Source organism: Thalassophryne amazonica, chromosome 10 (assembly GCF_902500255.1).
Source record: "Thalassophryne amazonica chromosome 10, fThaAma1.1, whole genome shotgun sequence".
Classification (NCBI taxonomy): Eukaryota; Metazoa; Chordata; class Actinopteri; order Batrachoidiformes; family Batrachoididae; genus Thalassophryne; species Thalassophryne amazonica.
The window spans coordinates 68616743-68639056 of record NC_047112.1 but is presented as its reverse complement, the minus strand read 5'-3'; the positions used below and the strand labels follow the sequence as shown (position 1 = coordinate 68639056).

Genomic DNA, 22314 nt, shown 5'->3' with positions numbered 1-22314 from the left:
AGTAAGTTGGACTCGTTTCCGGTGGGGGTTGGCCTCCGCTGGGGCTGCGCCTTGTCACCAACCCTGTTTGTGATATTCATGGACAGGATATTGAGGTGTAGACGGGGGAGGAGGGTTTCCAGTTTGATAGACTCAGGGTCTCATCACTGCTTTTTGCAGATGATGCAGTCCTGTTGGCTTCATCAGCCTGTGACCTCCAATACCCACTGGATCGGTTCACAGCCAAGTGTGAAGTAGCTGGGATGAGGATCAGCACCTCTAAATCTGAGGCCATGGTTCTCAGCAGGAAACTGATGGATTGCCTACTCCGGATAGGGAATGAGGTCTTGCCCAAGTGAAGGAGTTCAAGTACCTCAGGGTCTTGTTCACGAGTGAGGGGACAATGGAGCGTGAGATTGGCTGGAGAATCGGCGCAGAAGGGACATTGTTGCATTCGCTCAACTGTACTGTTGTGACAAAAAGGGAGCTGTGCCAAAAGGCGAAGCTCTCGATCTACTGGTCAATCTTCGTTCCTAGTCTCACCTATGGTCATGAAGGTTGGGTCATGACCGAAAGAACTAGATCGCGTTACAAGGGGCTGAAATGGGCTTCCTTAGGAGGGTGGCTGATGTCTCCCTTAGAGATAAGGTGAGAAGTTCGGTCATCCGTGGGGAGCTCAGAGTAGAGCCGCTGCTCCTTCACGTTGAAAGGAGCCAGCTGAGGTGGTTTGGGCATCTGGTACGGATGCCCCTTGGGCGCCTCCCTAGGGAGGTGTTCCAGGCACATCCATCTGGGAGGAGACCCCAGGGAAGACCCAGTATCAGGTGGGTGGTTATATCTCCACACTGGCTTGGGAACACCTTGGAATAGCCCCATCAGAGGTGGTCATTCTGGCCCGTGAAAGGGAAGTCTGGGGTCCCCTGCTGGAACTGTTGCCCCGTGACCCGCACCCGGATCAACAGTTGAAGATGAGTAATGATGAGTGTTTGCAATTTACTAAGTGCAGAAGTGAGTTCTTCATTCTCTATTTCAATACTTCAACTAAACTTGAGTAATTTCAACAGGCTAACTACAGTTGTGCTCAAAAATGTACATCCCCTGTTAGAATTTTAGATTTTTTTTTCCCATTTTTTCACAGAATATGAATAACACAAAAACATTTTTCTTGCATGATTAGTGGTTGTGTGAAGCCATTTATTGTCAGCTGTGTTTGCGCTTTTTAAATCGTAATATTCCATGCATCTAATAGTCCAATCATAATATTAAAATGATTGTAAAACACAATTACTCATTATCACACATCACACATTATCCTTAAAATTGTTTTGCGGTTCTGTGACTTATACGTAGATTATCATCAGAGTTGAAATTCATCACACATTTAATTTGATGAATATTTATCAGGTTTTCATGATTTTTAATCCTTTTATGATGCATTAAATGTGTCTAAAACATTTGCACAGTACTGTATTTCTATTTAAAAACATGTAAATTGCTGCTAAAATAACGTCCATCAAAAGGGCAAATCATGATGACGAGTAAAGGCGTGAATAATACGAGGTCTGTTAGAAAAGTATCTGACCTTTTTATTTTTTGCAAAAACCTGATGGATTTGAACCATGTGTGCTTGCATGAGCCAACCTTGAGCCTTCGTGCGCATGCGTGAATTTTTTCTCGCCTGTCGATTGCGTCATTTGCTGGTAAGCAGCATTTGTGTGAGGTCGTGTGTTGTGTTCTCGACCGATTTTCATTTTAAGGAAAATGACGGAATGACTGGAGCAGCGCTACTGCATCAAATTTTGCCAGAAACTGGGCGACAGCCAGGTGGAGACCATTTGGAAGATTCAGGTGCTTTGAAAAGTAAAGATAGAAGTATGAGCAAAAAAAGAAAAAAAAAAATCACATTTATCATATCATTTTAACATTGGGGAGGTGATGGTCGAGTGGTTAAAGTGGTGGTTTGTGACCAGAGGATTCAAATCCCAGTCAGAATGGAAAATCACTCAGGGCCAAGATCCTGGATCCCCAAGTCTCTCCCGGTGTGTGCTGAACACCGTGCACAGCATCACGGTGTGTGTGTGTGTGGCATCGCTGTAAAGCACTTTGACCAGAAAAGTGCCATATATGTGCAGTTCATTGACATTTTTGGTATTTATTTATATTTATGTACTATTTTAAGGACAGTGTTTTATCCTTAGGATTTGTGTGTTTCACGTGGTCACTCGTACTTCAGATCAGAACACAACTGAACTCGGAAAACGTTGTGAAGCATTTGTCTGTGATGGTACGTAGCTCAGCACTTACAAACCGTTGGTTTGATTTTCTTAGCACATTCAAACACAGGAGGCTGGTTTGATGCTCCTGCAAGATGATCTGGGTCTGGATTCTAGAATGTTTGTTTGTTTGTTTTATCATTCTGTCCACTGACAGCAGAAGTCATTTTTAGTTTGTTTTTTTTCACTCATGAAAATCTGTCATTACAAACCTTTGATAGTCACTTTAAAATGTTATAATCATACTATTAGTACAACTTCTGTAGAAACCGAAGCATCTGCCCACCAGATTTTGATCATTTGATTTGGATTAATTTCATTCAGATTCCTGGACACTAGTGAGGGATAAAATAATCTGTATCTCAGAAGTTCAATTTCAATTTATTTTCCTTTATATTGTGCCAAATCACAACAGAGTTGCCTGAAGGCGCTTCACACAGGTAAGGTCTAACCTTACCAACCCCCAGAGCAACAGTGGTAAGGAAAAACTCCCTCTGAGGAAGAAACCTCAAGCAGACCAGACTCAAAGGGGTGACCCTCTGCTTGGGCCATGCCACAAACATAAATTACAGAAATAATTCACAGAACAATTCACGGACGAATATGCAAGAATTGCTGTTGGTGCACAGGACAGGAGGGTCGCCAACACAAATACAACTCCCATCTCTGGATGGAGCTGCACCTTAAACAGAGAAAAAAATGGAATCAGGCATCAGAAAGACAAAAAATACTGTATAATTTGCCAGCATTAATCAACAAGAAAAACAGAAGAAATACTAAGGTGATCGCCGGCCGCTAGCCCTAAGCTTCACTAAAAGACCCAGAATTTAGGTGAAGTTGAGGTTCGCAGCCCGCTCCAGTTACTAATAACATGAATTAAAAGAGTAAAAAGCGTAAAACAAAACTGTACCAGTATGCTAGCCTTATGAAAGGGAAAATAAGTGTGTCTTAATTCTGGACTTGAAAGTCTCCACAGAATCTGATTGTTTTATTGACGCAGGGAGATCATTCCACAGAACAGGGGCACGATAAGAGAAAGCTCTGTGACCCGCAGACGTCTTATTCACCCTAGGGACACAAAGTAGTCCTGCACCCTGAGAACGTAAAGCCCAGGCCAGTACATAAGGTTTAATTAGGTCAGCTAGGTAGAGAGGTGCCAGTCCATGAATAATTTTATAGGTTAGTAGCAGAACCTTAAAATCTGACCTCACTGGGACAGGAAGCCAGTGAAGAGACGCCAAAATAGGTGTAATGTGGTCAAACTTTCTGCTTTGTGTCAAAAGTCTGGCTGCAGCATTCTGAACCAATTGGAGAGCCCTAATGCTAGACTGTGGTAAACCAGAAAATAGAACATTGCAGTAGTCCAATCTAGAAGAGATGAATGCATGGATCAGGGTCTCAGCATCAGCCATAGACAGGATGCGATGAATCTTCGCTATATTTCGCAGGTGAAATAAAAGTAAAATATTTATAATATGGAGGCCAAAGGACAACGAAGGATCAAAAATAACCCCAAGGTTCCTCACTTTGTCAGTGTGATGTATGACACACGAGCCTAGGCTGAGTGTTAACTGGTCAAATTGATGCCGATGTCTCACTGGACCAAGAACCATCACTTCAATCTTTTCAGAGTTTAAAAGTAGGAAGTTTCTAGACATCCAACTTCTCACTGTTGCAAGGCAATCTTCTAAGGATTTTATGTGAACGAGATTACCAGCAGTTATCGGCATATATCATCATCATCATCATCATCATCTATATAACTGAGTATCATCTGCATAGCAGTGAAAGGTAATCCCAAAACGCCGCAATATGTGCCCAAGGGGTGCTATATAAAGGGAGAAAAGCAGGGGGCCTAAGACAGACCCCTGTGGAACCCCAAATTTAATGTCACTAAGGTTAGAGGTCGTGTTACTGTACAAAACACAGTGAGAACGACTGGTCAAGTATGATGTCAGCCATGCAAGGGCACTCCCAGTAATCCCAAAATGATTTTCCAGCCTATCATGTAGAATATGATGATCCAAATGCAGCACTGAGATCTAACAGCAGCAGAACTGTAGTGGTGTCCGAATCCAATGTAAGCAGAAGATCATTCACCACTATAGTGAGAGCCATCTCTGTGGAATTATATTTTCTAAAAGCAGACTGCAGTGGCTCAAAGAGATTATTCTCAGTAAGATAGTCTATGAGCTGCTGTGACACCACTTTTTCCAGAATTTTAGAGCAAAATGATAGATTTGATATCGGCCGATAGTTTTTCAATACACTAGGGTCAAGATTAGGTTTCTTAAGTAATGGTTTAATCACTGCAGATTTGAAATGTTTAGGAACAGATCCAGAAGTTAAAGAAAGATTAATAATTTCCAGCACAATAGGCCCAAGAGTGGGCCACAGGTCCTTAAACAGTTTTGTTGGTATAGGATCAAATAAACAGGTTGTGCTTTTTGTTGACGTTACGAGTTTCGTCAGCATGTCTAGAGAGATACTATCAAATTCTGTAAATCTAGGTAATACCTCAGTAGTGGCGCCCACCTCAATAGCAGGGTGTAGTGGCTGGGTTAAGGCATGCTGGGATATGTTCAACCTAATGTCATCTATTTTCTTCTTAAAGTAATCTCGGAAATCTTGTGCTGTAAAAGGAGATCGAGCTACAAGTGGTTGTCCATGAATTAGTGTTGCCACCGTGTCGAACAAGAACTTTGAGTTATGATTGTTTTTGTTGATCAAATCAGAGTAATAGGTCCGCTTTGTAGCCAATAATGCATGCTTATAGTCTAAGATACCATCACGCCATGCAAGGTAGAATACTTCTAATTTTGAACAATGCCATTTCCATTCAAGACCTCTTGTTTTATGCTTGAGGTCACGCAGGTAATCATTGAACCAAGGTGACTGCGATTTGGGGGAGCGCGGTTTCAACACAGGTGGTGCAATCATGTCGAGTGTCGTTTTGAGCACTGAGTTTAAACTATCCACAAGTCTGTCTACTGACTGGGTATTTGTCAAAAGTGAGGCTAAGACATCAGGCAGTCTAGCTTCTAGTTCAGTCTTAGTTGATGAGTTGATGCATCACTGCAGTGATAAATAAGGTTGTTGTTGTTCCACTAAACATGGCAGCGAAACTGTAAACTTAATAAGTGAGTGATCAGAGACCACTGATGTAAGAGGCATGATGTCAATATTCGTGACAGCAATACCACGTGCAAGAACCAGATCCAGGGTATTTCCACTAATGTGTTGAATCCCGAATGCATTGCCGAAATCCAAATGCATCCACAATTTCCATAAATGATTTGCAGAGGGGATCAGAAGACTTATTTATATGAACGTTAAAGTCACCAATGACAAGAATGTTATTTGCTCTAGTTGACAAGTTAGAGATGAACACACCAAATTCATCTAAGAATTCAGAATATGGGCCAGGAGGCCTATATACAGTGACAAAGTAATACGGCTGATTTTTATTCTTCTGACCTTGGCAATATCCTGAGCAGAGCGGAGAATCAGATGCTCAAACGAGTTATATTTGTGACCCCCAGCAGCTAATAAGCTAAACCTAGATTTATAAATAAGAGCAACACCCCCACCTTGCCTCGCATCACGAGGGACGCGACTAAATGTATATGCTGGTGGGCAGGCTTCATTTAAGGGGAGGACAGCTGTAGGTTTAAGCCAGGTTTCACATAGCCCATTCATATCTAAGTATCTTTTAAAGAGCAGAGAGGTCAGAGGGATAAGCAGTTGGACTACCAAGAGTGGAATCCTGAGCATGAGTCATCACAGACTCACACCACTTCATGCTGCAGAACCCAGTGTGTTTTGGCTTTGTCTTGTTTGTATGGCCAAACCACATGGTCACTTCACTGAGTCCATGCTGCTTGAGGTTTCTTCCTATAATAAAAAAAAAAAACATAGGGGGTTTTGCTTCTCACTGCCGGCAGTGTGCTTGCTAATGGAGTGGGTAAGGTCTCAACCTTACTTTGTGTATAGCACCTTAAGATGTCTCGTGCCCATATAGCCTATTTTTTCTGGGCGGCAACATTTTTTTCTTCTTCTTCTTCTCAGTTGCTCTAAATGAGAACAGACCACATTTGCAGGCAGAAAAAAATGGCACATCCTACTTTTTCTTTTTAGTGCACCACTTCCTGGTGCTTTTAAGATGAAAATCCACTGCAGCACAGAAATGTCACTGCAGCACCTTTTTAGGCAAACAGGAGAGGTTTTATTTATTGTCACTCAGAAGTGATCACAACAGAGACAGAAAAAAAAACCCTCATATCTGATAGTAGATTGAACAGATGCATGGTTCAGGCTTAGGGTGAGTAGTTTTTATTGCCATACATTATAAGCTATTCATAGGCTGTTTATTGTTGTCATGGAAACAAATCCCACAAGGAGCCCCCCCATGTAGATACAGCTCCGTATGTTGTGATTTGGTGCTGTATAAATAATTAGAATTAAAAATTAAATTGGAATTGAAGGCAACCTCATCCACTGGTTTGTATAATGTAATCTGGATTGAGCGATTCATCTGCATTGTTGCTGTCAAACTATTATGATGAACTGTTGTGACGTTCCCAATAAGCTGCTGAAGGTCTCTGATAAGGATTTAGAAATGTCAAAATACCACAGTGGGGGACGTGTTAATGGTGTGTAGCTTTACAGAAGTGTTACCGTTGACAGTCCCACTTAGCTAATTTTAGCAGTCTAAACCGTCCATGTCGCGTAGAAGCCGTCCCGCTGATCTTTAATCCCCTCCAGCTCTGTTCCTCCGTATCTGCTACTGCTGCTTTCTTCTTCCTGCTTCGCCTCCTCTTACTTCACATACTTATCACACACGCGTTGCAGCTCGCACTCGTACCTTCTTCCACTTATCTTTTCCCGGTACTCACATATGTTGCTATAATGGGAAAATATGGCGATTGTCTTGACACCCCCCCACCGGGTCGTCATGTCTGCTTCCTGAACCATAGTATCAAAACCTATGAGATTACCGGGGTCATGATCGATTGGGTAACCATCAGTAATGATAATGCAATGAGGCGAGAGCTGGGTGTGGGGGGGCATGTGGAGCAGAATGGATGTTTGTTTTTCAGGAGACGCCTGATGAATGCCTGTTTATTTCCCTGCTGTAATCCCACCTCCCTCTCTCCTCAGATGAATACAAGATGAAGGGAGTGGAGGAGGTGAAGTACATGCGAGGGGAGGAGAACAGGGTGAATGCATGCAACCAAGAGAATCTGGTGAGAAATGCACACGCGGACAAACCCACTGACAGCTTTTTCCTGATGGTTCATCAGCTCAGGAATCAGACCCATGCTAGGGTCCAGAGCTGGCGCCTTCACTCTGCACGCTCTGACAGCCTTATATCTATATAAACGTACAAAATGTTGTCTCACGTACAGCCAAAGTGAACATGCTGCTGCAATGTGGCTGCTGAACTCCTGCAGATCTTTGTGCAGGACACAAACCAACAAAAAAAACATTGGTTTTTGCTGCCATTTTCATTTGCGGTGTGGGTGCTATGGCTGGATACTGACTGACAGAAAAGGGAGACTACATGCTAGTTAGATTCCTGAAGGGAAGCTAGGAGGATTTGGGAAGGATGTTGGAATACCAGCCAGTGAAGATAAGACTCAAGAGGAATATACAGTGGTATGTAAAAGTTTGGTCACTCCTGATGATTTCCATGATTTGCCTTTATAATTCACTGGTTGTTTGGATCAGCAATTTCAGTTAAATATATAGCAGACAAACACAGTGATATTTGAGAAGTGAAATGAAGTTTATAAGATTACAGAAAGTGTGCAATAATTCTTTAAACATAATTAGGCAGGTGCATAAATTTGGGCACCCCAACAGAAAAAATACATCAATATTTAGTAGATCCTCCTTTTGCTGAAATAACAGCCTCTAAATGCTTCCTATAGCTTCCAATGAGAGTCTGGATTGTGGTTGAAGGTACTTTGGACCATTCTTCTTTACAAAATATCTCAGGTTTGTTGGTTTCCGAGCATAGACAGCCCGCTTAAAATCACATCACAGATTTTCAATAATATTCAGGTCTGGGGACTGAGATGGCCATTCCAGAATGTTGTACTTGTTCCTCTGCATGAATGCCTTAGTAGATTTTGAGCAGTGTTTAGGGTTGTTGTCTTGTTGAAAGATCCAGCCCCAGCGCAACTTCAGCTTTGTCACTGATTCATGAACATTGTTCTCAAGAATCTGCTGATATTGACTAGAATCCATGTGACCCTCAACTTTATCAAGATTCCCAGTACCTGCATTGGCCACACAGCCCCACAGCATGATGGAACCACCTCCAAATTTAACTGTAGGTAGCGAGTGTTTTTCTTAGAATGCTGTGTTCTTTTTCAGCCATGCATACGGCCCCTTGTTATGTCCAAATAACTCAATCTTAGTCCATCAGTCCACAGCACCTTATTCCAAAATGAAGCTGGCTTGTCCAAATGTGCTTTAGCATACCTCAAGCGACTCTGTTTGTGGAGTGTATGCAGAAAAGGCTTCCTCTGCATTACAGCATCTCTTTGTGCAAAGTGTGCTGTATAGCTGAATGATGCACAGAGACACTATCTGCAGCAAGCTCATGTTGTAGGTCTTTGGAGCAGGTCTGTGGGTTGACTATGACTGTTCTCACCATTCTTCGCTTCAGCTTATCTGAGATTTTTCTTGGCCTGCCACTTCGGGCCTTAACTAGTACTGTGTCTGCGGTATTCCATTTCCTCACTATGTTCCTCACAGTGGAAACTGACAGCTGAAATCTCTGAGATAGCTTTTTGTATCCTTCCCCTAAACTATGATGTTGAACAATCTTTGTTTTCAGGTCATTTGAGAGTTGTTTAGAGGCTCCCATGTTGCCACTCATTAGAAGAGATGCAAAGAGGGGAAACATTTGCAAATGGCCACCTTAAATACCCTTTCTCATGATTGGATACACCTGTGTAAGGAGGTCAAGGGTCAATGAGCTTACAAACCAATTTTGTGTTCCAATAATTAGTGCTAAATGTATTCAAATCAATAAAATGATAAGGGTGCCCAGATTTATGCACCTGCCTAATTTTGTTTAAATAATTATTGCACATGTTCTGTAAATACTATAAACTTCATTTCACTTCTCAAATATCAGTGTGTCCATCTGCTATATGATATATTTAACTGAAATTTCTGATCCAAACAACCAATGATTTATAAAGGAAAATCATGAAAATTATCAGGGGTGCCAAAAACTTTGCATACAACTGTAAAGCTTCCTATAGATGTAACACAGTGGTAAACATACCACTGTCCCAGCTTTTTTGAGACATGTTGCAGACATCCATTTCAAAATGAGCAAATATTTGCACAAAAATAATAAAGTTTATCAGTTTGCACTTTAAATATCTTGTCTTTGTGGTGTATTCAACTGAATATAGGTTGAAGAGGATTTGCAAATCATTGTATTCTGTTTTTATTTACCTTTCACACAATATCCCAACTTCAGTGGAATTGGGGTTGTAGAATGACACTGCACTGATAGCTGAAATAAATCCCATACCTCAACTTTTTTGGGAATAAGGGTGAGATGAAGACCACTACTAATTGTTAAAATTGATTTGTGCATTTGTATTTCACATGCTCGCTATGTTACTGACAAAATTCTCTATTTCCTCCACAGTTAAAATCCTCTCTCCATTATTCCCTGTTTTAATTGTCTCGGGGCTGTGAGAAAAAGGACTGATTGGTTTTGTGGGTTTTGACTGTGGCAGGCGATTACTTTGTCACTTTGTGCCGTGAGCGTTGGATTAGGTGAAGGGAATCTTAAACATTTCCATCATCACCCCAACAGTGAAATCTCTTTGAAACTCTGTGGTTTTCCATTTTGAACCAGTGGTTATTGCATTTAGACTTTTTAAATATGTGTGTCCTCAACAATCCTTTTTGGGTAGTAATGCATGTGAATATGACTTGAAATGAAAGGTACTGCACTCTTAATTTAGTTTCATATTAGCATGGTCTAGTGGTTAAGCGCTGGGCTTGAGACCAGAGGATCCTCAGTTCAAATCACCGCCTGACCAGAAAATCACTAAGGGCCCTTGGGCAAGGTCCTTAATCCCCCAGTTGCTCCCAGTGTGTAGTGAGTACCTTGTATGGCAGCACCCTCACATCGGGGTGAATGTGAGGCATTATTGTAAAGTTCTTTGAGCGTCTGATGCAGATGGAAAAGCGCTATATAAATGCAGTCCCTTTACCATTTACTCCAAAAGTAATGAACTGATGAAGTGTCACCACTGTGGGCCCAGAATGCAGCATTTGTGCCCTCCAGAACTGGTTATACAGTTGGTATGTACACCGTTGATACCAGTGGTGGGCACAGTTCCACTAATCCACTAACCGGTAATTATCAAAGCTAACATTTTCGTTAGCAGATTAGCTTTCCAGATAACTTTGAAAACCATCAGCGGACCACTTAGCTTCTGATAAATGTAGTTCCGATAACCTTTAGACCGCTAACATATTCTTACGGGCATAGTGAATAAAGCTTAACAGTTAAAAACGTGTAAAGTCTGAAATCAACAATTTTATTGCCTGCCTGTTACATGTTTTGTAGCAGATGGACAGCCATGAATGGTAGAGCTCTATCCTCTGCAGGCAGAGGAGAGCTGACTACCAGAAAGAAAGGAAAGAGAAAGGAAGAGGAAGAAAAAAATAATAATTTTAATTTTAAATTTATTTTTAACACCATACAGACCTGCCGGCATATTACTGTTGTCTTGCACAGGCAGACAGTTTTGACTTGTGGTTAAAATTTTAAACAAACTAATTCCGGACAAGTTATTAAACTTAATGTCACGTCTGTCATTTTAGAAAGTGAAAATATCAGTTATATGTTTTAGTTTTAAAGTAATGCACTAATATTGAAGGTTTTAGCGTTTAGACACATATGCCGCAATGAATTATGAGAACATTAGTTTCCTGACATCAGTGGTTGGATGGTCAGTATAACACACAAGTTACTGAAACATGTGGTGGGTTTTACAAATAAATCTGTATGTGTAAATATGTAATTTGTTTCATTTGTAAAAAAAAAAAAAAAAAAGCAATTTCAAAACTGATTCAGCACTTTTAACGAATGTGTGGCTGTTCATACTGCCATGAACACTGCCATCCAGTAGGTGGCAGTGTTCTTGGCAGTATCAACATTCAGTCTTGACAGCAGTTGCCACAAATTTGTGAACAGAACAGACATTCAGCCCGTTATCATTGGGGGACCTGTGTGGAAAGGGTCAGGGACTTCTGTTTCCTGGGAGTCCACATAGAGGATAAACTGACCTCTGACAGGAACACCACACAGTTGGTAAAAAGGCACAGCAAAAACTCCACCTTCTGAGAATCCTTAGGAAAAATAACCTCAACGAGAGATGTTTGGTGTCTTTTTCCCGCTCTACCATGGAGAGCATCCTGACATACTGTCTCTGGACGTGGTTTACCAGCTGCATGGGGGCAAACAGGAAAGAGCTCCAGAGAAGATCACTGGGTGCCCTCTGCCCACACTGAGGGACCATCACAGCCCTGACTGTCTCAGGAGAGCCAACATCATCCTGAAGGACTTGTCCCACCCTGGACACTCTCTGTTTGAGCTGCTGCCATCAGGCAGATGGTACAGGACCATTAAAGCAAGAACAAATAGACTGAAAAACAGTTTCTGCCCAGTTGTTGTTGGAGCTCTGAATGCCACTGGAACCAAACAGCTAGGTCACATGACACACTTGGAATGAGGGAAGTATTTGTTTATGTGCAACATCCACTGCCAATGAAATATCCACAGTTTTGTACATACTTTTCTCTTTTTTTATATATGTAATCTCTTTTTTGCTACGACATACTAATATATTTTTTCTTTTTTAAATTGTGTTCTGGACAGAGGGCAGACTGGGGTAATTCCATACACTACTTTTATAAATTTGGATATGTTAACCATGTAGAAGCAGAATCAATTCAAATTCATTCCAACAAACAATCAATACCTACTAAACAAAAACATAAATGAACTACACCTTTGCACATGCAAATAATATTTATTCATTAAAATTACAAAGATCTCAATAAAATTTGGAACGGGGCAATTCCATACCCCATTAATGTTAACAGTAAAACATTCAGCAATGTCAGAAATTCAGTCATATATCTTTTAGTCAATCTTGAAATTTAAATTTTAAGGAAACAACAACTTGCTAAACCCATTTTAGTTTCACAATCCAATAGAATATCAAAACATATATTAAACACATAAAACTTTGAAAGATAGAAAAAATACTAATTTAAAAACACAAAATTCACATTTTTTTAATCATTAAATATATGTGTGAGTAAGCCGATATCAATTAATGTATTCCTAAGAAATTAAATGTTTCCTAACAACTCATTGTTTACCCAGAGGTATGGATTTACCCCAGTCACAGTGTTGAGAATATGTCAAATCATTTTACAACTGAGTCTGCAGGTCAAGATATAATATCTATTTTTACATTATTAGATCCTTTATTTTGAAAACATATCAATTCTATACAATTATTTGAGAGAAACATACTTACCAAAATGCAAGCTTGGATGGTGTAGTTTTGGACCCTAAAAATATAGATTGTTTTTTGTTGTCTGCTCAGCTGCCATATTTTTGGCCAGACAGGTTCAAAGGTCAACAGCCAATCAGAAGCCTTGTTATAAAATATATGTGAAATATAACTTTCTCCCCTCCAATCCTAAAGACCCATAACCAGGAGAAAAAAAATCTGGTTATGGAATTGCCCCGGGTATGGAATTACCTCGGTCTGCCCTACCTCTTTCATTCTGTTAAATTTTCTGTTTATTTTCTTTTCTTCTCCAGACCTTTAAAGTCTGTGTGTGATTTATTTATAGGTTTACATTTACACTGAAGGCTGCATGTTACCTTTTGTTGTACTTGTTACAATGACAGTAAAGAATCTGTATGCTTGTTCTTATGAGGTCTGTCCATAAAGTAACGGTCCTTTTTATTTTTTTTTAAAAACTATATGGATTTCATTCATATGTTTTTACGTCAGACATGCTTGAACCCTCGTGCGAATGCGTGAGTTTTTTCATTCGCCTGTGAGCACGACTTGTGGAAGGAGTGGTCCCGCCCCCTCATCGGATTTTCATTGTCTGGAAATAGCGGAATGAAAAGGACTTTTTTTCCATAAGAATTTTTTCAGAAGCTGTTAGAGACTGGCACCTGGAAACCATTCGAAAAATTTATCTGACTTTTGGTGAAAATTTTACGGGCTTCACAGAGAATAAGGACTTTAACTACAGCTTTAAGGACCCCTTTAAGGACGGTCGGTGCGCCGTGCTCCGAGCTGCGACGTCGCGGCACAAACCACTGGATCATTTCTAAGCTGATGGCTCTGAGGATACGAGACCATCGTGTGCTCTTTCTCTGGTTATCACAAGAGCTGGACATCAGCCATTTTCCAGCAGATTTCACTTTTAACAAGAGATTTTGTCATGGAAAGCCGCGCGGAGGCTTCGCGCGTCACGACCGATTCGCTGATGAAGCGAGACAAAGGAACATCTCCGTTTCGGAGTGTCATAGGACACATTTGGACATGTCTATCTTGGCTTTCAGTGCTTACCAGTCGAGTGAGTATAAGAGAACTTGTGGAGAGCTGGACATGTCCCAACTTGTCCTCTAACACTCCGAAACGGAGGTGTTCCTTTGACTCGCTTCATCAGCTAATCGGTCGTGACGCGCGAAGCCTCCGCGCGGCTTTCCATGACAAAATCTCTTGTTAAAAGTGAAATCTGCTGGAAAATGGCTGATGTCCAGCTCTTGTGATAACCAGAGAAAGAGCACACGAAGGTCTCGTATCCACAGAGCCATCAGCTTAGAAATGATCCAGTGGTTTGTGCCCCAATGTCGCAGCTCGGAGCGCGGCGCACCGACCGTCCTTAAAGGGGTCCTTAAAGCTGTAGTTAAAGTCCTTATTCTCTGTGAAGCCCGTAAAATTTTCACCAAAAGCCAGATAAATTTTTCAAATGGTTTCCAGGTGCCAGTCTCTAACAGCTTCTGAAAAAATTCTGATGGAAAAAAAGTCCTTTTCATTCCGCCATTTCCAGACAATGAAAATCCGATGAGGGGGCGGGACCACTCCTTCCACAAGGCGTGCTCTCAGGCGAATGACGTCACCGACAGGCGTGGAAAAACTCACACATGCGCACGAGGGTTCAAGCATGTCTGACGTAAAAACATATGAATGAAATCCATATAGTTTAAAAAAAAAATAAAAAGGACCGTTACTTTATGGACACACCACGTATATGCATCAACACGCAAAACAAAAAAGTAAAAAGCACCACCTGGAGGAGAGCAAAGGCATGGCAGATTCTAAAAAAATATTTTCCATGTATGTTTTTTAATTTCTGAATATTTATTTGTGTAATACTTCCTGTGCTGTGGATAAATTGCATGTTGAATGTTAAATACTCTTTAATTGTATGTGTTGATGTAGCTAACGTTTTTGGAACCTCCATGTTTACACTTTTCATTGTTTTAGACCCATAACAAACCTAAATTTGTATGATAAACGTTATCAGTTATCTGTAGCTTCAAATCCATGTGTTAGCAGTTTATCACTTTAGCATTATCACAGTTGACTTCACTTAGCGGATTAGCAGTTGTTAACTTTTCCGTTAGCCTTGTCCACTGCTGCCAATTACAGTGCAGATTTACAAAAACTATATTTTCACAAAAAGAGTGGCATCTGTAAAACATGGTACTGTGTTAAGGAATTGAAATATTTCTTGGTTGTTCTTTTGTACTTTTTTTGCTGTTCTGTACAGTTATTTGGTTTAGCTCACATCACGCAGCATGCTAGCGTGCAGCGTGTTAGCTTGCAGCATGTTAGCATATGAGCATTTACTTGATTCTTTGAGAACACAAACTCACAACCGTGCAAAGTGGCCGTCCGTTATGAGCTGATAATCTCCTGTGGTTATTAGATCTGCGTCAGCTGGACCAGGATCAAACTGCATCACGCAGCTACGATCGGAGACGAGCTGCTTTGAGTTTTGGCTGTTTATCAGCTACTAATGACAATTAATGGTGCATGCATTTGTGTGTGTATATTTCAGGAGAAGAGTAATGTTCAGTACCGAGGCAAACAGCAGAAAGAAGTCACTGCAACAAACATCAAGTCCAAGTAAGTGTCCATCAGAATGCTATGGTGCATTCTGTCAGGACGGTCTCTTCATTTGTACACACACACACAGTTATTTGTGTAATAAATAATTACTGCATGATGCTCAGCTTCCTACAGATGCATTTTAAACTCTACCATCGTGACGTTGGTGACGTTTTGTGTCCGGCTCGTGTGTCGCTGCCTCCTGGTCAAAGTTGTACTCTGTGCATCTGTGGGCTGCAGTGTTTTGGCCTGCATTAGTATTTAAAATAATTATTTAAGGCCCCATAAAAAATAAAAACCATTAGTTTATTATCCTTGACATCAGAAAAAAGTGATGAGGGTGGGCAGTTTTTTTTTCTTTTTCTTTGAAACAGCTAAATACAACGCCATTTCAAACCTGAAAAATGACGCATAGAGCACTTGCATACCAAGTGGGCAACTGAAAACATCATATTTTTAAAATAAGTCTTGTTTCCATGTTGAATAGAGTCAGTGTGCTGCACGCTAGTAGCATGACCAACATGTACACTGTATGTGTGTGACACAGAGCCACTGACTGTGTGGTCATCAGTGACAGCAAATGTCAAGTTACGGCCCGACTCGGTAAACTCGGTGGCCGTGCCAGTTCTTGCACTTGCTGTACTGCTGTCAATGAAATGCACCTAAATAAATAAACAGAAGAAGTGATGCTGATTTCGGCATGCGGGCGGGATAATAAATGAATGTTTTGTTTTGTTTTTCATGGCGCCTAAATATGAATTACTTAAACTCTTTCACTGGCTCAAATGTAAAGATTTGACATGATAGTGACACGCTTGTGTGAGTGTGTGTTGGGTGGGGTGGGGTGGGGGGAGTGTAATGGAAAATTCTCATCATGTGTTTGTTGCCTCCCCCTCAGTATTCACACATCGGAGAGCCAGCAGGAATTTTTCCGGATGCTGGATGAGAAGATTGAGAAGGTGAGGGGTGGGGGGGTGATGGGCATGGAAATAGAGACTGGAATGGATGTCACGTGACTAGCGGCGTGCTGCACGGCGGCCATTACTAAGGGTGGAGAGAGCGCCTTGAGCCTGTTAAACATAAGCGAAATGAGGGGGAAAAAGGCAGCCAGTGCTTCACCATCAACTGCACCAACTACAAAAACAAATTCTCCAATGTGAAAATGAACTGTACAATAGCCTTAATGTAATTATGTAAAACAAATGTCTATTTTAAAGTCGTTATGTTGCAAATTAATATCGATATACTGAGACTATATACTAACTGAGTATGAAACTATATACTACTGAAACTATACTATAACTCAACGCCATAAGTTCTTTTCATTAAGCTGCGTTCACATGCATACAGATATGGAAACAAAAATGTTTAAATATATTTATGTATAGATATACTTGCAGTTGTTGTTTAATATGATATGTACATGGTGGTCACAGGCGGCATTTAAATTTTAACAGTGTGGTTGGGGGGATGGAGGAGGTATGTTTTACCCTGATTGAGGGTCAAAAGTCATAAATTCTGAATGGCTTTATATCGACTTGTAATAAAATGTTAGTAAAAATCATATATATGTTGTTGTCATTAAAAGACTGGCAATAATATTACAGTGGAAAAAGCAGCAAGGTAAATGAGCACAATGGCAAGGCATACTTCAGATTTATATTTTAATACTCGTACATAAGGATTTTTTTATCCAGGCATTTATGGGTCATTAGAGCTTTTAATCAGCTTGAATACAACTTACAAGGCTTCATTTATAAAAATCCATCGATAATTATGATGACAGGAAAAAAAAACATCACAGTAAATGAACAGAATGGCATATTTTCCCCAAATTTCCACACTTTACATAAAACATTTTTTTTCTACCCAAACATGTATGGGTTCATTAGAAAGAGCAATTAAAGGGCTTTAAAACAAGCCTACTTTTATTAAAATCTGTTAACAAATAGCGACAATAGAGAGAGAAAAGCAGCACAGTTTGTCATAATTTCCCCAAATTTCTGCATTTTACATAAAAGGTTTTTTTCATCCACACATGCATAGGTTCATTGGAAAGAGCTTTCAAATGGCTTTAAAACAAGCCTACATTTATTAAAATCCGTTAATAGCGACGGTAGTGCAAAAAAAAAAAAGTGGTCAGTTTATTATTGATGGTCTGCACATCTCCACCCTTAGTAATGGCGCCTTCCTGTCTTGAGCGACACTAATAGATTGAGGCGCGCACGTCCATTCCAGTCTATATTTCCATGGTGATGGGGCCTGCACACTCCTGGTGGTGGTGGGGTGGGGGGGTGATGGGGTCTTGGAGTGTTTAAAGAAGCAGCTGGGTCTTCTCATTTAAAGAGACACGCTACACCTTGTGTGTGACTCCGACTAACAGATGATAACGCTCCTCTGCAACTGGAATTATAACTGTTGCTTTTTACTATTTACTGATGTTCACAGACGCTGACAGGGACTGATGTTCAGGTTTAAATTCTTCACCTTAAAAGTAGTCTGTATGATCTGAGTGGATGACAAAGGAAGTAGTTCAAAGACGTATTTGAAGAGAGATGAGCTTGAATTGTGCTGCTTCATCTGTGCGACACTTCAGGCAACAAACTGAGACTGTTTGGTTGTGAAGCGACTTGAGGCAGGTTTGCTGTGATAAATGAAATACTAAATAGAATAGAATAGAACTGAGTTGAACTGGTCTCTTTCTTAGTTTTCCAGTCATCTTGGTGATGACTTTTTCTGTAACAGCTCGAGTAGATTTCAGTCGTTGGACAAACAGTCATAAAAACTATTCAAGATGAGCCACAGTGGCTTTGATGGCCTGAAAAACAATTTAGATTTAGAGACTGTTGGACTGGAGCAGTGACCATATCGACACCCAGCAGATGTTTGAAGGCCGGCCCCAAAGTGTTGACAGAAGTGCACCTTAGTAAGTTCAAGGCAACAGTACTGATGGTGTGCAGAATGACTGGAACAAATGCAAATAGGATGTACGGTAACAGGACTGTTTAAATGTGCAACACGGCAAAGTATTGCTGTAAAACAGCAGCATGGGGGATAAAGTGATGAAACAATTTGATTTAAATCAACAGTAATTTAACCTTAGTCTGAAATGAAAGTGTCTTGGGGGTTGGGGGGGTGCAGGGTGAGTGAGTGTGAGTGGATCATAGCTCTGGTTTAACAGTCTGGTGGTCTGAGTAAAGGAACTGTTGTCCCGTGCTGGCCGTGGAGGCCTGCATGCTGTGGAACTTTCTTCCAGAGAGAAGGAGGAAGAGGAGAGAGTCAGATGTGTGGGTGGGGTCCTTCACCATGTTTTGGCCTTTGGAGTGCAACAGTTGGTGTAAATGTTCATGACAGTAGGGCGCGAGACCCCAGTGATCTTCTCAGCTGACCTCACTATGCACCGTAGGGTCTTATGGTCCGTTGCGTTGCAGTTCCCAAACCAGGCAGCGAGGCAGCTGCTCAGGAAGCTCTCTATAGTCCCGCTGTGAGGATGGGGGTGGGATATTGGCTCTCCTCAGTCTCTGTAGGGAGTAGAGACGCTGCTGAGCTTTCTTGGCAGTGGAGCTGGTGTTGAGGGTCCATGTGAGTTTTTTCCTCTTCATGAACACTAAGGAACTTGGTGCTCTGGACGATGTCCACAGAGGAGCTGTCGATGTTCAGTGGAGAGCGATCTTTTTTGCTCACATTAAGACACAGGTTGTTGGTTCTGCACCAGTCCATATGAGCCTCTGTACCTCCATTCTGTCAGGACCCTTGTCATTCCCACTGATCAGACCAAATATAAAGAGCTGGCGCTCGGCGACAGCCAGTCACATCTGTCTGGACGATCCTACGATAGGATAATTTTTCTTTTAGTTATTCAGCGCATCATAATGCTATTGTCAGTCATGTGACCATGCAAATCATGTGACTCTTGGTGGCTCCCACAAATGAAAACTGGCAGATATGTGGACTGAACACAGAGAAGAGATGTTTGGCAGCACGTGGGTGGAGCGGTCCTGCTCGTACGATCTGACCATGAAGACAGTCTACAGAAATGTCAACTTCCACATCCTGCTAGGTTCACAAATTGCTTCCAGTCTTTTTTCTTTTTTAAATTCAAACTGCTTCTCATTGTATCATTGCTTGAGTGATGAATGGCAGGCCGTGAAGTCTGCACCCTTCTGTACTTACAGATTTAGGAGTTGTAAAAGGTTTAGACTTCAGTCAGTCTGTCAGACAAAAGGGCAGTTTGTCCACTCAGTCTGAGTTGTTGTTTATATAAAATCATGAAGACGGAACACGGAGCAACAAACAAAACACCATCCACCCCTGGATTCATGTGCAGCACTGCCAAAGTTACAAAGTAATAGAGCATTGTGAATAGAAATAAAAACACAAAATAAAATAAAATATGAATGTAGCAACATTTTCAGCTATTTGAATATGGGGTTAAAATTGTCTCTTTAATATTTGTAAATGCACACAGGGTGATCTACAAATAATCATTGATTTGCAAATGTGTTCAGATATCCACAAATGCAAATTTCATATTTGTAAGTTGTAAATTGGTCTTTGCAAATAATGTTGTATTTGCAAATATAAAACTTAATTTGTAAAAAAAAAAAAAAAAAAAATTACATTTGTAAAACTGGAAATTGTACTTGTGAATTGAGTTTCAGCATTTGTGGATCACCAATTACACGCATTCATCGCTTTCATCTGTGATGAATGCGATGAATCTCGACTCGCTTGATTATGTATCAGCTAGCGTGAACCTTGGAGGGAAAATTGACTTTATCGCAATTCGTCAAGAAGGAACATAATCAAGCGAGTCCAGTCTTATCTTCTAATTCACAAATACAATTTCCAGTTTTACAAATGTAATTTTTTTTTTACAAATTAAGTTTTATATTTGCAAATACAACATTATTTGCAAAGACAAATTTACAAGTTACGAATATGACATTTGCATTTGTGAACACATCTGAACACATTTGCAAATCAATGATTATTTGTAGATCACCCTGTGTGCATTTACAAATATTAATGACACAATTTTAACCCCATATTTGAAATAATGGAGTCGGGAGCATAACTTTTCAGCCAACCCTTCAATATGACAGTGTCTAACAGCTGCACTAAAAACCTAACCCTAACTCATCATCCTGTTGATGAAAGAAGAAACACGGCGCCCGTACAGTCAACTGACTACCAGCTGAGCCCTTATTTCAAATGATGTGATTTCTCTTTTCTGTCGTTCTTTCCGTCTGTGTGCAGGGACGAGACTACTGTTCGGAGGAAGAGGAAGACGGGACATAGCACAGCGGCTCCCACAGACAGCCTCAGTGTGTGTGTGTGTGTGTGTGTGTGTGTGCGCACTTGTGAACTATAGAACTGAACCAGTGTTTTCCCCATGTAAATTTGACGGGACACTGTACATGATGATGTAAGCATGTGAGGGTTTTGGAACAAATGGCAAAGATAGTATTTTAAAAGCGAGAAAGAGAATGCACATAAGGACTTTCCTCAGAGACTGGGGCCCTGGTCTCTTAGGGCCACGCCCCCTCAGGCCCCCTCAGCGGACAGACAGCGGAGGCAGAGCCGTGGATGGACAGACAGATGTCACACCGAGCAGAGAAAAGCACGTAAGAGAATTGTCTCAAGCATTGAACTCCAGCAGAGGAAAGGATTATCAGAATGTGGGGGTCCAGGAACTTTGTCCTGGTGGGTGTCGGGAGGACTGAGACACGCACGTGGAGAAGAATGAGCAGAAGAGTGGAAACCTGGAGGAGAAGATGTGAAGGTGGCAGAGTTACGTAATATGATCCGCGCTAAAGGTTTTTGGCTCGTCTGCCTGCAGCGAGGTTGGTCTGAGGTGGGGTGGGGGGTGGGGGGGGCAAAGAGGAGTAAATGTGATATTTTAATAAGAGTGTGTGTAGGAGCAAGCTGCTTCAGAAACTCAAAACTCCTCCTGCCTTCAGAAATCAAGGACTTTATTTTTTAAATTTGTATTTTGCTTTCCAGCTGACTTAATTTCACTTTGCTGAGTTTTTGTTTGTTTTGTTCAAATTTTGGCTTCTTCTGTGGTGTGACATCATCGCCCCACCGGGAAGACTTCAGAGCTTCTGTGTCTCAGCCCTCCAGGACCCGAACACAGCAACTCCAAGGACATACACACACACACACACTATCCTTTTCATTTCACCAGCAGACGGTCAATCTCAAGTGTTCTGTGACCATCCATATTTTACACACACTTGGGCACCGCAGCAACAAATTGGGCTGAGCTGAAGGGGGGGGGGGGGGGTGTGATTGCCATGGAGACACAGGCCTGGTCATATTTTTTGTTGTCGTTATCGGATATTTCCTGTCATATTATTTTGAATACTTTTTTCTATCGAAAATAAAAATACAGATGCTTCACGTGTGTGCTGGTTCATTGTGTGAGGTCACACTGCCTAAAGGGGAAACCAATACTGCGCCACCTGCTGGTGTAACATCAGCATTGCAGCTTATTTGTCCTTGTACTTGGATGTTTTGGCTTAAATACAATAGTAATACCACTGTAGATATCAGTCAATTCAATGCATAGAATATGTTCAGTGAAATACAGACGTATTAACATTAAAGTTTATTGAAAGTAACCAAAAGTAAAACTACATTTTCTCTATGTAACATGGAGTTGTGTCAGGAAGGGCATTCAGCGTGAAAATTGTGCCAAATCAACATGCAGACCCACCTTGGAAAACCAGGGAGCAGCCGAAGGGTCTTCCTTACTTATTTACTTTACTGAAAGTAAAAGTTCTCATGAAGAACGGCCCTTTTCGGAATAATATGTATACATTAGTGAAATTAAAATTATTGATTTTCATTACTTCAAA

At 41.0% G+C, this 22314-nt stretch overlaps 1 protein-coding gene across 1 annotated transcript in view; it reads left to right on the top strand.

Annotated features, from left to right (window-relative positions):
- The window catches only part of zgc:92140 (uncharacterized protein LOC447854 homolog), a 116209-nt gene extending 94353 nt beyond the window's left edge, over positions 1 to 21856 (top strand). Inside the window, exons 3-6 of the mRNA XM_034180201.1 lie at positions 7413 to 7498; positions 15402 to 15469; positions 16350 to 16410; positions 20711 to 21856. Of these exons, the coding sequence (XP_034036092.1) occupies positions 7413 to 7498; positions 15402 to 15469; positions 16350 to 16410; positions 20711 to 20752 (257 nt within the window). The 3' untranslated portion in view covers positions 20753 to 21856. The remainder of the gene's footprint in view (positions 1 to 7412; positions 7499 to 15401; positions 15470 to 16349; positions 16411 to 20710) is intronic.
- Positions 21857 to 22314: the final 458 nt, after the last annotated feature.